At 26.7% G+C, this 14,642-nt stretch overlaps 2 protein-coding genes across 3 annotated transcripts in view; one reads left to right on the top strand and one right to left on the bottom strand.

The window, feature by feature from the left end:
- Nucleotides 1–14,341, bottom strand: part of LOC145192951 (uncharacterized) — a 41,691-nt gene extending 27,350 nt beyond the window's left edge. Inside the window, exons 1-3 of one of the 2 annotated variants that reach the window (XM_090072328.1) lie at nucleotides 14,268–14,341; nucleotides 5,661–5,728; nucleotides 1,808–1,883 (exon numbers count right to left, since the gene is read on the bottom strand). In XM_090072328.1, coding sequence (XP_089928454.1) covers nucleotides 1,808–1,814 — 7 coding nt within the window. In that variant the 5' untranslated portion in view covers nucleotides 1,815–1,883; nucleotides 5,661–5,728; nucleotides 14,268–14,341. Of the gene's footprint in view, nucleotides 1–1,807; nucleotides 1,884–5,660; nucleotides 5,729–14,129 lie in introns of both variants that reach the window. The other variant, XM_090072327.1, reaches the window with a different exon arrangement.
- Nucleotides 5,463–7,886, top strand: LOC149878964 (uncharacterized). The gene is made up of 2 exons (XM_090072342.1): nucleotides 5,463–7,709; nucleotides 7,792–7,886. Exon 1 carries the CDS (start codon nucleotides 6,714–6,716, stop codon nucleotides 7,131–7,133), a length of 420 nt encoding a protein of 139 aa, XP_089928468.1. The 5' UTR covers nucleotides 5,463–6,713; the 3' UTR covers nucleotides 7,134–7,709; nucleotides 7,792–7,886.
- Nucleotides 14,342–14,642: the final 301 nt, after the last annotated feature.

The following is a 14,642-nucleotide window of genomic DNA, read 5'->3' as shown; positions in this document are numbered from 1 at the left end:
TTGGTCTTAGATATTTGGCTATCAATGTATATCTATTAATGTACTAGACATCCCTTTTTTCATTTATTACTTGGTTGAATATTAAACTTGAAAAGCAATATGCAGTAGATATTTACATCTAAGAAGTATTAAATTTTATAATCTTTTGTTTACTTGTTCACTTTGTATAATTTTGTCTTAAATATTTTTATTAATGTTTATTTCACTTTTTTATTAAAACACTTTATGGATGTACAATATGACTATTAAATTCAACAATAGAACAAATACACTAAATCACTAGGGTTTGCAATCCAGATAATTTCAATCCAGAAATTTTGTTTTGCACAAATGGCGCAAATCAATAAACAGAGTCAACAAAATCAAAAGTTTTGTATTTTTATTTAAAATGATCAACTTTCAAAGATTTTCTTAATTATGAGATATTATTATGGCATTTTAAATATACATTAAACGTTCTTAATTAAAAAAGATACAATACAAAACGTTCTTAGCCAAATACTATTACATTTAAAATTAAATCAAAGAAAACTTTATAAAAATATAGATGTTAGTTAACATCTTATATATTTTACCTAACCTTTTCATTGATTTATTTTAAATATAATGGTATTTGGCTAAGAAAGTTTTGTAAATGAAAGGATTCTATGTAAAGTAAAATACAAGCAATAAAAGTTTTTTTAAGTTTTTAACATATTGCTTTTAGTTCCTTTTAGCTTGCTATATAATTTATGTTATCATATTTGTTTATTATTATTGTCAACTATAATAAATGTTATAACAGTTTACTTGTAATTGGATTTTAATGCAGCTTGTTTTAAATTTATTATTATAAATTTAGAATAATTTATCTTTATGTATATTATTTATATAGTACATTTCTTATCAATTTTTAAATTTCTTACACTTAAAAATTCCACATTCCAATAAATATTTTGATTATATTTCAAAAGCTGCCACTATTACTTTGGCAGTAAAAATTTTTAAAAAGATCCATATATCTGGTAGTGACAATAACAGCACTGACCACAATGAGGTGGAGGAAGTAGTAAAAGAAATAATAAGTTAAAGTGTTTGAAAGTCAAAATGCTGCAAATTCTCTACAGCAACAACTGAAAGAAGCGATTTCTGTAATTACCCATGTTGAAAAGCAGAGCATTGTAATTACTACATTTTTAAAAAAAGATTTTGTAGCTTTAACAATTACAAAAACAAGAACAAATAACTTAAATATATTATATAATGCACTTCTTATAATAAAACCAATATCTATAACAACAGAGTGCGTTTTTTCAATTGCAGGTTTGACTAGGACAAAAATTAGAACTTAATTGAACTTTACAACTTTAAATGCAATTATTTTTTTGAAATACACCATTTTTTAAAAATGAAATGAATTTAAAAATTGTTTTGCTATTTTGAGAATTATCAATGTATAAATTAAAATACTCGAACTAAATTAAATAATTGAGCTATAAAACATCATAAATATTGGATTCAATCAATCATCTTTAAATTCTTATTTGTTATCCAGATATATCCGATAATTTGGAATTTTCAGTATTCGATATCCGCATAGTCATTATTGTCTGATAGTTGCAAACCCAACTAAATTACTATTCTGCACAAACTATTTACCATTTTAGACAGTGAGATTAGCAATATTTCAATATACTGAATATTTCAAATTACTGTTGTATTTCAAATCAAAATTATATATTTTTATATAATTTTCTTTTTACTTTTAAAGTTTCAAAACAAAAAATAGTAAAACTAAATGTAAAACAAAAAATAAAAGTATGTTTACCAGCCATTATTTTCTTGTAAGCTTTACAAATTTCTTGAAACTTTATGCGGCACTGTTGATTTGTTTCACCTTTGACCTAATTAAATTAAAGTAATACTCAATATTCATAAATTCAATGTCCATAAGAGAGAGAAGAAAAAAAAGAATAATTTTAAGACGCATTTTCTTTCAATTTCAATTCCAATATCATTCCTTTATTACAGGACAGTTAATGCACAGCAAGGTGATTGAAACAAATAAAAGTTATATCTTTTAACTTTGCAATGTCCTATCCTAAGCCAGGTTGAAAAATAAGGAAGGTTTTGCAGATAATATATTTAAAAAGATATTTTTTCACAAAATTTCTACAAAAGTAACTAAATTTATCAAAACTGAAAACCATGTAAGATATAAATATATAAAAGTTATAGCAATATTTACATAAACTACAATTGACATGAAGATAAAAAAAACTATCAAAGTAAAAGGTGGGATCGTTTACAACATCCTGCTGCAAATAAATTTATTATGGCATCTAGTCAAACTTCCTCTAAAATATCAGTATTGCAGAAATAGAGTAATAAATCTTGTGTAAGTTTCTTGGTCAAATTGTTTCTTTAAAAAAATACATGCAAAACTTTGCCTTTTTAGTAAAATTTTGTGTGGACTTCTTTAAGTCAGCACAAAAATGTATTTAACATACATGTTTATCTTTTACTTTTATTTCATTTTATGTTATATTATACTCTATATTTATATAATTCTTATACTTTTCTCTTTGTAACCTCTATACTTACTTTCTACAATTCTCTTTCTAATACCATATTTTACATTTTAAAAATGTTTAATTTTATGATTCAAGAGCACTTGATATAATAAAATTAAACATTAAAACAGTTTTTTACATTAGGCATAACATTATAAATAACAGCCATTTTGCATTTGTTTCTCAATACATTAGGTATAACATAACAGGATGTAAAGACAGCTATGGCCTACTTCAACACTAATTAAAAACAGAGAGAGGAGAAAAACAGAGAAAGCCCTAATAGAGAAAAGGAAACCTGTAAAATATTAATAATAAAAAACATAAACCCTGAATTAATAAAAACAGAAAAAATGCGAAACAAAATAAAATAACTAAAATAACTGAAGAATTTAATATTTAACAGTTTTTTATACAATAGCTTTAATATTTAAAAATCTCCACATAGAACTATGTAAACTATTATTTTTAAAAACTATTACTAAAACAAAATCAATTCCTTAAATAAATACTTTTATCTTCAGAATGGAAGTATCAACATCAGTACTAATTGAATCTCAAAACAAAAAAAGTTAAAACAACTTTATACTTTTTCTGATTAGAGGATAGAACCAAAATTTAATGTAATCAAATGCATTATTCTTAACAGAGCTTTTATAGTTTAACTCAGACATCACCATAAAGAAAATGATACAGATTCAAAAACAGAAAGATAGCAAAACAATTAGGTAGAAACTGTTTTCATGAATGTTGACATTAATTCTAAAAATTTGCGTTTCTGTCTATTAGGTAGAAACTACAATTAGGTAGAAACTTTTTTCATTAATATTGACATTAATTCTAAAAATTTGCATTTCTGTCTATAGATGTCAGTACAAAGATACATTAAATATCATTATTCTATGCAGAAAATGTTATACAGTGGTTTTCATAAATTTAGACACTCATATTTGAGAATAGAAATTTTTAGTCTTTTAACGATAAAACAATAACGAAAAAAGATTTTGGTTTAGTTTTTTTTCTATTTATTAGATAAATACATACAGAATACAAAATTTACAAAAAATTTAAAAAAAAAATACAAATACTAAGTAATAATTAGGTACAACTACATGGTATTAAAAAAATAAGACAAAAAAAATTATTAATAAATTTAGAAGCACGATACATTAGGAGGCGTAATTTATGAACCAATTAATATTTTGTGTATCCACCTTTTGCTTTAATACAACTAAGAACTCTTCTAGGCATAGACTCAACAAGATTTTTGCATATCGCTTCTGGGACCCTATACCAGGTCTCCTTAAGGATGTCCTTCAGCTGGCCAAGTGTGGAAATTTAAACCTTTGCCAATTCACGGTCAATCCAAGCCCAAATGTTTTCAATTGGGATCAAATCAGGTGAGTAAGGAGGCCACGGTATTGTTTTAATATTATTATCGTTGAACCACTCCTTTGTATAGTATGCAGTATGTGCAGTAGCGCCATCTTGTTGAAGTTTCCATGGTTTATCATGGAGCATAAGCAGGTCAATTGATGGAATTAGGTTGTTTTCCAGTACTTCTACGTATATTCTGGAGTTGATTCTTCCAGTGTATGTTTGGCACATACCAACACCTTTGTAATTGAAGCATGACCAGATTCCTATCGAGCCTCCTCTACTTTGTACAGTCGGTCTAATATACCTGGCGTAATACTTTTCGTGAGCCATTCTTTGACTGTTATGTTAGATTTGCGATTGATAAGCTCAAAGTTACTCTCATTACTCCACATAATTTTTTTCCATTGTTCTATTGTCCAATACCTTCTTTCACAACACCATTTTAGTCTCCTTTGTTTATCATATGGACGCAAGAGTGGTTTCTTTGAAGCAGAGTAGACTCCAATCTTGTATTTGATAAGTATTCGGCAGACTGTGCTTTTAGAAATAGATGTATTTCGCGTTGTATTGAATTCTGTGTTCAATTCTTTGTAACTAATTCTTGGATTAGCTCTTACAGCTCTAAAAAGGGCACTATCGTCCTTTCTGGTGGTTGACAAGGGTCTACCTGGCCTCGTTTTCTCGCTGGCATCACCAGTCTGAAGAAAGTTTTGCTTTGTTTTCCAAACGCATTTCTCAGAAACTCCAATTAACCTGGCCATTTCTCTATTACTTTTGGTTCCTTCTTTGATGTGAGCAATAATTTGCCATCTTTCAGCTTGAGTGATACATCTTTTGCCCATTTTTCACATCTTTTTAGTGCAAAACTAAATTAACTTTTGTTTATTTATTAAATAATGATTAACTAATTCCAGGTAAGTTATATTTATATAAGGTTTTTTGACAAAATCAATTAATTTAGGCCTATTAATGAGAAATATGGGAAGAAAAAAACTAATTAACTATCAACTAACAAGATATAAGACTTTTTTGATTGTGCGTCTAAATTTATGAATAAAGTAAAATCAAGCTTATCAATTAACTTTTTTGTGTTAATTGGTATAGAATGATTAATAAACATCCTGTAAAAAAAATTAAGGTACTCTATAATAGAGCTTCACTTCCTCTACTAATTTATATATCAAACATAGCAGTAGCACTTTTACTTTCTTTTTATTTTAAGCATTTTCTTACATACATGTAAAAAAAAATGAGTGCGTCTAAATTTATGAAAACCACTCTATTTTGAAGCAGCATTATTGCTTTTATGCAGATGTAATTATATAACAAAGCAATAATGAAAATAATTATGGGGAAACATTCCCAAAACAAAAGAGTTGGAGTTTATAACGCAGGTGTTTAAGAAAATGGAATCAAAATCATAGCAAACAGACATATTTCTATTGCTATAAAATAATATATTTACAAATTTTTGTAAATATATTACTTTATAGCAAAAGAAACAAGTCTTCCTTATTAAAACCTCTTCTCTTTTTTTTTTTTTTTTTTTTCATTGAAATCTAGAATAACTAGAAAAGCTTATATCTAGAGTAACCTTGAAATTTAGAGTAACTCAGTTAAAAACCTCAGAACTATTATAAAGATTATTTTTTAAAAATGTATTATAAAGTAAAAAAAACAATCTTTTTAATGATTCGGAATAACCCTAGTATTAAACCAAAATGTTACCTTGTTTGTGTAGTGTAAATCAGGATGATATTTGAGAGCAAGTCTTGCAAAAGCTTTTTTAACTTCAACTAAAAATAAAAAACATGATTTATTAAGACATAATGATAGCAATTTTAATTTAATCAACTTTTTTTAAAAGATTCGTCATTTTTTCCTAAAAAAATATATTTATTTCTACTAAGCTTTTATACAACTTCAATTTAAAAACAAAAAAATTATGTAAATTTGCTTAACTTATTTTATGCAAAAAAATAATTTTCTATTAACTTGTTTATACAGACTAAAAATTGATTTAAAAACCCCTAATTCTTATAGTCAGTATCTGGGGAAACACAATTTTTCACCATTAATCACACACTTCTGACCACTATGGCAATTTGTAAAAGCCTAATTTAATTTTTTAACTTTTAATTTTCTCATAGCTCTAATGTAAAAAGTAATCTTTTTAAACTTGGCTGTTGATGCAACTTCAAATTTTAATTTATACTTCATGCTGTAAGTATCTAATATCAAGTTAGAATAGTACATGCTAAAATATATTTAAATTTTTTTTATTTGCTCTACATGTTGATAAACCATTGAAAAGTTCATTAATATTTGACATAAATTGTGATTGTTATTAAGGTAATTGAACCCGTCATTTCAAAAAGGGCACAAGTCACACTTTTTTTGAATTTCACTTTCTTGAGCCATTTTATTTATTGAAATGTTTTACACATTTCACTTGAAAAAGGAACATTGCCATATACCACAAGTCAACTTTTAAGGGAAATGAAAATTAAAGTCTGTTTGAAAATTGCACCAGTCCTGGACTTATGCCACTTTCACGTAAAACGAAACACAACTGCCAAATTTAAAATCACTTTATCAGTTACAAAAATGGTGAATCGCAAGCTTGGCAATGATGTGGCACCAAGACATACAGGAGCTTCTTGCAGGTTAGTTTTTCCATCTTGTTATTTTGTTTATTTACTCATGATTTTTTACCACCAACAATTAGCAGTAAATGAATACCTTAACGTAATAGTATAGTTCTTATATTATTACCTCAAGATGTTTATTGTTTTCTTTGTTTATAGATGCAATTCAAAATGTATGGAGCTTACATCTGAAGATGCTATGAAAAATACTATACAGTTTGTTAACAAATTTGATAGCAAAAACGCCCTAGACATATACTTGCAGTCATTAATTGAAAAGAAGGATATACAGAGAAAACGTCCTAGATCTGAAGAACCTAAGAAAAAAGACTTTACCTTTATTTATCACATTAAGATAAATGGTGTTAGAAAAAAAGTGTGCAAGAAAGCTTTTTGCAGTATGCATGGTATTTCTATGAAACAAGTTAGACGTTTATGTGTTTTCTTAAAAAGAAATGAGCAGCCCATAGATCACAGAGGTAAATCTGAGGGATCACGAAGCAACAAATTGCCTGGTGATACATTAACTAAAATACGAGAGCATATTGAGTAATTTCCTATTAAACATATGCACTACTATAATAAAGATGTATCATCTTATTATTTAGATGAAAAACTCAATGTGAAAATTATGCACACATTATACGAACAAAAATATCCAGATTATCATGTTTAATATAATTTTACTTAATATATTTTCAGGAAAATTTTAGCTTATCATTTGGTGGAAAGCAAGTTGATGTCTGTGGACTGTGTGAAGAGCTAAAGATTAAACTAAAGAATCCACATATTAATGAAAGTGAAAAAAGAATCTCAAGCAGATATTGATATCCATAAAAGACAAGCAAATAAGTTTTACAAAAAAATACAGGAAGTAGAAACTAAGTGCAAGAATGATCCGAATGTGTGTGGGATTGCATTTGATTTTATGCAAAATTTGCCACTTTCACATATCCCTGTCCAGGAGATTTTTTATCTATGTCAATTATGGCTATAAGAGTTTTGCATATATGATCTTAAAACAGGTAAATCAGTATTTTATTCTTATTGTGAAGGAGTTGCTAACAAAAGTTCCAATGAAGTATGTACTTTTGTGCTGGATTACATTTAAAAATATAAAATAGGTGCAGTTCTTTGGCAATGATGCCAAAGAACTGCATCTATTTTCAGATGATTGTGCTGGCCAAAATTGGAATCATGCCATGGTCCAGGTTCTTTTATCACTGGTAGCTAAACTAGGTAGCAATATAAATGAGATACAATATTACATACCCAAACGAGGTTACTCATTCCTGCCAAATGATAGAATGTTTGGGACAGCGAAAAGACATTTGAAAAAATGACAGGATTTACACACCAACTGAGTATGAAAATCTTAGATCTGGGGCTAACGAAAATTTTGAAATAAGAAGGCCTAAAACTGAAGATATTATTGACATAAAAAAATGTTGGCCGAACCATTATAAAAAACTAGTGCTATTTGTGGATTCCTATGGCAAACCAATACCCAAGGACAAAAATTAACTTTTGGTATTTCTAAAGTGTCACATTTTACCTTCTCTAAAACCACACCTGGTCTAGTGACAACACGCGAACCCATAGATTGCTTAGTCAGTCATGATTTCCAGCTCTTACAAAGGATGGGTACCAGGCCATCCTTATCATCAAGTTATACTCTTGCATATGCTGGCAAAGTGCCAATCAATGAAAAAAAAAATATCAGATTTGAAAAAAATAGAAAAATATATTCCATAATCAATAGTAGAGTATCATAACTTCTATACAGAAGTTTTTGCATGGCCAACAATTTCAACAAACAATGAATATCAAGAAATAAAAGATGATTAACTAAAGATTTTTCTGAAAATCTTTGGATTTGTATGTACAAAAAAGAATTCATTTTGAAAAAGGCATCAGTCCAGAAGTTTAAGTTTAAAACATCTGTATGATTTATATATATTTTTTAATAAAGTTCACAAAAACTATATGTGTTTTTTATTTATCTACTCCTATATTTAGTTTTATAAGCACCATAGACTTTTTTGGTAAGAAGCATATGTTTGTTGATCCTGAAAAGCTAATTAACAGACTTGTGTCCTTTTCGAAATGACGAGTTCAATTATGGTTTGGCAGAATTACAAAAAAATTTTATTTGGTTTAGAACTTATTTCCAAAAGGAAATAAAATAGTAGTTTTCACATATGCAATACTTTTGCAGCTTTAAGTGATTTTTCCTTTATCTGTAAAACTTAAATTTATTTTCAGTATAAAAAACTTATGATTACACAAAATCATAGTTGGAGTGGACTCTTTAAAAAAACTTATATTAAATTTTAATTTGTGGCTCCTTAGGTATATCGAATCGATAAAAATGGTGCTGATAGTGGTATGATTGGGCTTTGACTTATTTGAAATGAAGACAGCATAGTAAAGTTACAGGTAACTTCATAACACAAATAACACAACTTCTCAAAGATAAAAGTCTACATTGACAAAGTGTAACAATTACATTGATACATACATACATACATACATACATACATACATACATACATACATACATACATACATACATACATACATACATACATACAAACTTTAAACAAAATATTCTGAATAGCACTTGAGATCATTTCATTTTATATACAAAACTTTGTTTTTGAATATTTTTTAAATAACAATCAGGGGTGGGCTGGAGCCAGCTCGGTCCGGCTCATGCGAGCCAGTTGTTCAAATTTTTGAAACTCGGTGAGCTGCTTGTTAAATTAACCCTAAAACCAAAAATATACCATTTTAATAGTATGTTTATGCAAAATAAATATTCAATATATATTTTAATAATTTCAATAAATATTTTGTTTAGTTATTTTGTGCAATAAATGTTTTGTTTTGTTATATATATTTTATACTGTAAAAAAATTAATGAAGACAATGTACGCATTTACCGTTTTTGTTTTTAAATAATAGCAAGCCGGTTGTTCAAAATATGGCAGCCCACCCCTGATAGTAATGGAGAATGAATTTAAAATAAGTAATAAAACTGCCACCAAAAAAAGAAATGTTCAGTTGGATTTTAATAATTTGGTTCATTTTGTAGAGTCTAACTTGAAGCAAAGCAGTCTATATTCTAAGACAAACAAATTATTAAAGGAATTGGTCAGAATTCCAAAAGTAACTATTATTCTTGGAAGATTTCAATACTTATCCCAAAAATAAAAGGCTATCTATATTAAAAAATCATTACTGAAGAATTGATTGCAGAATGGGCCAAATTGAATATTCCTTTTTATTAATATTGTTACGACTTTGAAATTATTCCACTGTCAACTAAATCAATTAATCTATTTTTCAAAGTCAACCAAAATCGGCTAATACATTTTTAAAGTCAACAAAGTCAAATAAAAGTTTTATCATAATCATATACTTTAATGTTGCTTGACAATTTATTTTTCAGATGCTATGAAACAAATAGGATTTTAAGAGAGTATTTAAAAAAACTAGGTAGTGTGTAATACTGTTATAATAACACATGCTTTTGTTATACCAAAAGTATTTTCTTTATTCAATTTTAGTTCATCTAATCTATTACATGAATTAAAATTGAATAAACAACAAAATAAAACAGAAACTATTATCACAAAGTAAAGAAAAAAAAAAAAGGGCATTTTATATCATTTTTCAAAACAATTAAAGCAAAAAATTAACAAAAAATGGTGGCATAAATAGATTAGGGCAGATGGAGCAGCTAAACTTTTTATGGGGTGGCAAATTTTTAAAACATCTTCGCACACTTAACTGAGTACCATAACACATTACTTAACATTTGGTTTTAAAAAGCATCAAGTGGTTACTATAATGAGAAAAGGGAAACATTAATGAAGTGGTGCTACATACAGAAAGCTAAGAGTTAAGTTTATGTGATGCAACAAATTAGGTTCAATGTTCAGATATTTTAGTTGAATTAAAAAACCCGCTTTAAATGATGTTTTTATGCATGGCTCAATCTTTATAAATAATTTATCTTTACAAGGTAAACTACTAATAAAAATATCTCTTTATTAATTGGTCAGCATCATAACAATATTAAAGGTTGATAAAATTAAATCAAGTGAAAAAATAGAAATTTGAAGTTCCAACTCCAACTCAATATGGCATTTATAGAGGTGTTATGATAGAAGCAGACATAATAAATGAAAGTTTAAAAAACAATTTGAAATAAAAATTCTGGGCCCATCATTTTAATAGAAAAAGAATTGATGGGAAAGAAATACAAGTCCTAATTCTAAAAAACTGTGACAAATAAATCAAATTAGAAGTTTTGTTATTACCAAACAGTAAAACCAAAAATATTTTCACTGGTATTTGTGGTTAGCTGAATGACTTTGATTTATGAGCTGCCAGTCAACTGCAGTAAACAAGGGGTGTAAATGTGGTGTAGAGATTTCTATTCCATCTATCTTAAAATTATATCATAGTGTGTTAATAAGATGTTTTTATGGAACTTGGATGTCACACCAACATAAATCAATATTACTTTCTTGAGTTTTACTTAAAACCTCATCTTATTAAAACATGGCCATAAAGGTTTAAAAAAAGTGTGTGTGTGTGTGTATATATATATATATATATATATATATATATATATATATATATATATATATATATATATATATATATATATATATATATATATATATATATATATATATATATATATATATATATATATATATATATATATATATATATATATATATATATACTGATAAGACATTGCTACAATATTGTTTTCTTCAAACCATTCCTTTGTATATATAGCTGTATCTTGCTGAAACTTCCAATCTTCATTTCTAAGCTCAAGATTATCTATTGTTGGAATTCAGTTGTTCTCCAGGATATATAATCTAGAGTTGATCCTACCAGTATATGTTTGGCACATACCAATACCTTTGTAATTAAAACATGACCAGATACCAATAGAGCATTTGCCTTTTTGTGATGTTGGTCTAGTATACCTGGAGTGGTACTTTTCAGAAGCCGTTCTTTTAACTGTAATATTAGATTTATGGTTAACAAGCTCAAAGTTACTTTCGTCACTCCAAAATACTTTTTTTAATTGTGCAATGATCCGGTAGCTTCTTTCAAAATACCATTTGAGTCTTCTTTGCTCATCATATAGCCTCAGCAATGGTTTTTTTAAAACAGAATAAACCCTAATTTTGAATTTGTTAAGAATTCTACGAACATTGCTTTTATAAATTGACATACTCTGGTTTGTATTCAATTGAGTGCTGATTTGTTTGTAAGTTAATCTAGGATCCTTTCTAACTGATCTAAAAATGACACTGTCGTCTTGTCTGGTTGTTGCCAAAGGTCTACCAAATCTTGACTGTATATATATATATATATATATATATATATATATATATATATATATATATATATATATATATATATATATATATATATATATATATATATATATATATATATATATATATATATATAGACACACACACACACACACACACAGAGTAGTTTTCAAAAGCTTTGATGCACTCATTATTTTCAATATGAGTGCATCTAAACTTTTGTTTTTACATACAGTTGCGTACATATTTATAACTGTACTTAATTTTTTTTATCAGATGAAGTTACATTTTGAACAAAAAAATAAATAAATAAAATAAATAAATATTGGGTTACAATTAAGCACTAAAAAAACTGTATATATTATTAAATGAATGTCAAAATCAGTGTTTGAAAAAGGTACCTTAGGCAATTTAACAGGCTCTAATACATTTTGGCATTAACTTGATTAACTTCATACAGAGCTCTTTCGGAATTTCTGACCAGACCTTCTCCAACTCTTGTTTAAGATGCTTCATGAATGTTATTTTTACTGGTACCATCTTAGCATCCATTTATATTTGAATTTTCTCAATTAGGCTCAGATCTAGAGACCTAGCACACCATGGAAAGATCTCATTTGCTACTCATTGAACCAGTTTTGGGCTGATAATGCTGTATGAGTTATAGCTCTGTCCTGCTAGAATTTCCATGCTTGGCTTTCACTAAAAAAAAGTTCTGCAGAAGGTTAAAGTTCATTTTCAAGGACGTTTTTGTAGGTAAATCAGTTAATTCAGCCCTTTTACACTTTGCAACATCCAGCAAGTTTGTGAGAAATGCAATTTTAGATACCTGCTGAGCTTCCTTTACCTTGTAACCTTGGTATAATGAATTAACCCACATACCATTTGGAACTTAATATTTTTACCATAACTCTTGATTTTAGATTGAAAACCTCAAAGTTCTATTAATTGCTGAAGATGACTTGGTTCCAATCTTATACAGTCTATTGAAGTCTTTTTCTATACCATATTCACCTTTTGCAACTTTGAGCAATTGCTTTCAGCTGCATTACATGAACCAATCCTTTTTTTTTATCTAAAATCCTTCTTACTATTTCCCTACTAATACTAATAATTTTATTCTTGCTATTACTTACTTGCAAGTTTACTGTTGCTATTTGCAGGGTTTTTCCTTATCTCTCAAAAGAGGGCTGTTATCTTAGATACGCTGCTGATCCTTGGTAACTATTTGGCACTATTGGTTGTCATAAAAATTTTCTTAATGGTTTGAATTATTTTTGCCATTATTTCTGTCAAACTTACCAACTTATTACCAACTGAAATAACTTTCAAAGTAAATTATCAACTTGGACAATTTTTTGGATTTAGGTCCTATTTATAGTAAAAATTAGCATATAAAATTTTCAGATATCAATCCTAAATGGTTTTAGCAGAATATTTATCTTCTGCTTCAGTCTATAAATATATCCAGATTTGTTTAGTATTATGCTAACTAGCACTTTTGTTAAAATCCAATTATTTTACAAACAACAAAGAATTATAAAATAAAATATGTATAGATAGGTGAGAAAAAAAAACTTCATTAAGATTAATTAAAGTTAATTATTTTTATTTAAATTTAAAAAATAAAAAACTTATCTGTTTAAAATCTATAATCTATCTATAATTATATGAACAACTCTATATTACATTTATGTGCATTTGTATATGCAACTAGATATGCATATATATATATATATATATATATATATATATATATATATATATATATATATATATATATACATATATATATGCATATATATGTGAATTATATATGCATTTATATATATATACATATACAAGTTTATGAATATATATGTATATTTTATACTTTTGTATATAAATGTATATTTTAAACTTTTGTATTTAAATGTACATTTACACATATGTATATATACATATGTATATGTATATATATGTATATATATACATATGTATGTGTAAATGCAAATTTATATATAAAATAAATGTACATATATATATATATATATATATATATATATATATATATATATATATATATATATATATATATATATATTTGAGAGAAAAAGAGAGAGATTTTAATCTATTAAATTTTGAATATGTAGCTATATTGAATATTTATAAATACTGATCTTCATAAAGACAAATACCTTCGTCCGCAAACGAAGCCAACCCTAAAACATCGTAATCTTTTTTTTTATCAGCAACTTTGGGCATGTCTGTATAAAGCAATCTTTCTTCATTTATTATCTTAAAGCCAAAAACGGTTAAATACAAAAGCAACTCGCCTCTTTTAAACTTGTTTCTTTCATATACTTAACGTTGCGGATACTGAGTTCATACAATTTAGTTTAGCTGTCGTTCCTTCCAAGTACGGTTGATTTTAACTAGAAATTTAATTAATTGGGGGCATTTACTCTATTTATCTATTTCCCATTTTCAGATTTTATGAGTTATCAATAAAGATATTTTATAGAAATATTATTTAACTAATTTTATTTAAGAAAAAATTTAATTTTATAAGAATTTTTTAAGTGAAATTTTATAAGAGTTTTATAAATAAGATTTTTAAGTTATATGAAATAAAAAGCTGGCCTCCGTAAATTATTATTCGCAAAAACATGTATACATGTTTTTTTTTTAACGTTCTTATTTTTATAATG

This window comes from Hydra viridissima, unplaced genomic scaffold (assembly GCF_058129835.1).
Source record: "Hydra viridissima isolate aposymbiotic clone 2 unplaced genomic scaffold, HvirCarnegie_v1 scaffold_14, whole genome shotgun sequence".
NCBI classification, from domain to species: Eukaryota; Metazoa; Cnidaria; class Hydrozoa; order Anthoathecata; family Hydridae; genus Hydra; species Hydra viridissima.
Note: the sequence above shows the minus strand (reverse complement) of the source record. Positions and strands in the feature narration are given on the sequence as shown.

Coding starts and splice junctions, on each gene's coding strand:
- LOC149878964 (XM_090072342.1), top strand. CDS start 6,714: ATGTTTATTGTTTTCTTTGTTTATAGATGCAATTCAAAATGTATGGAG.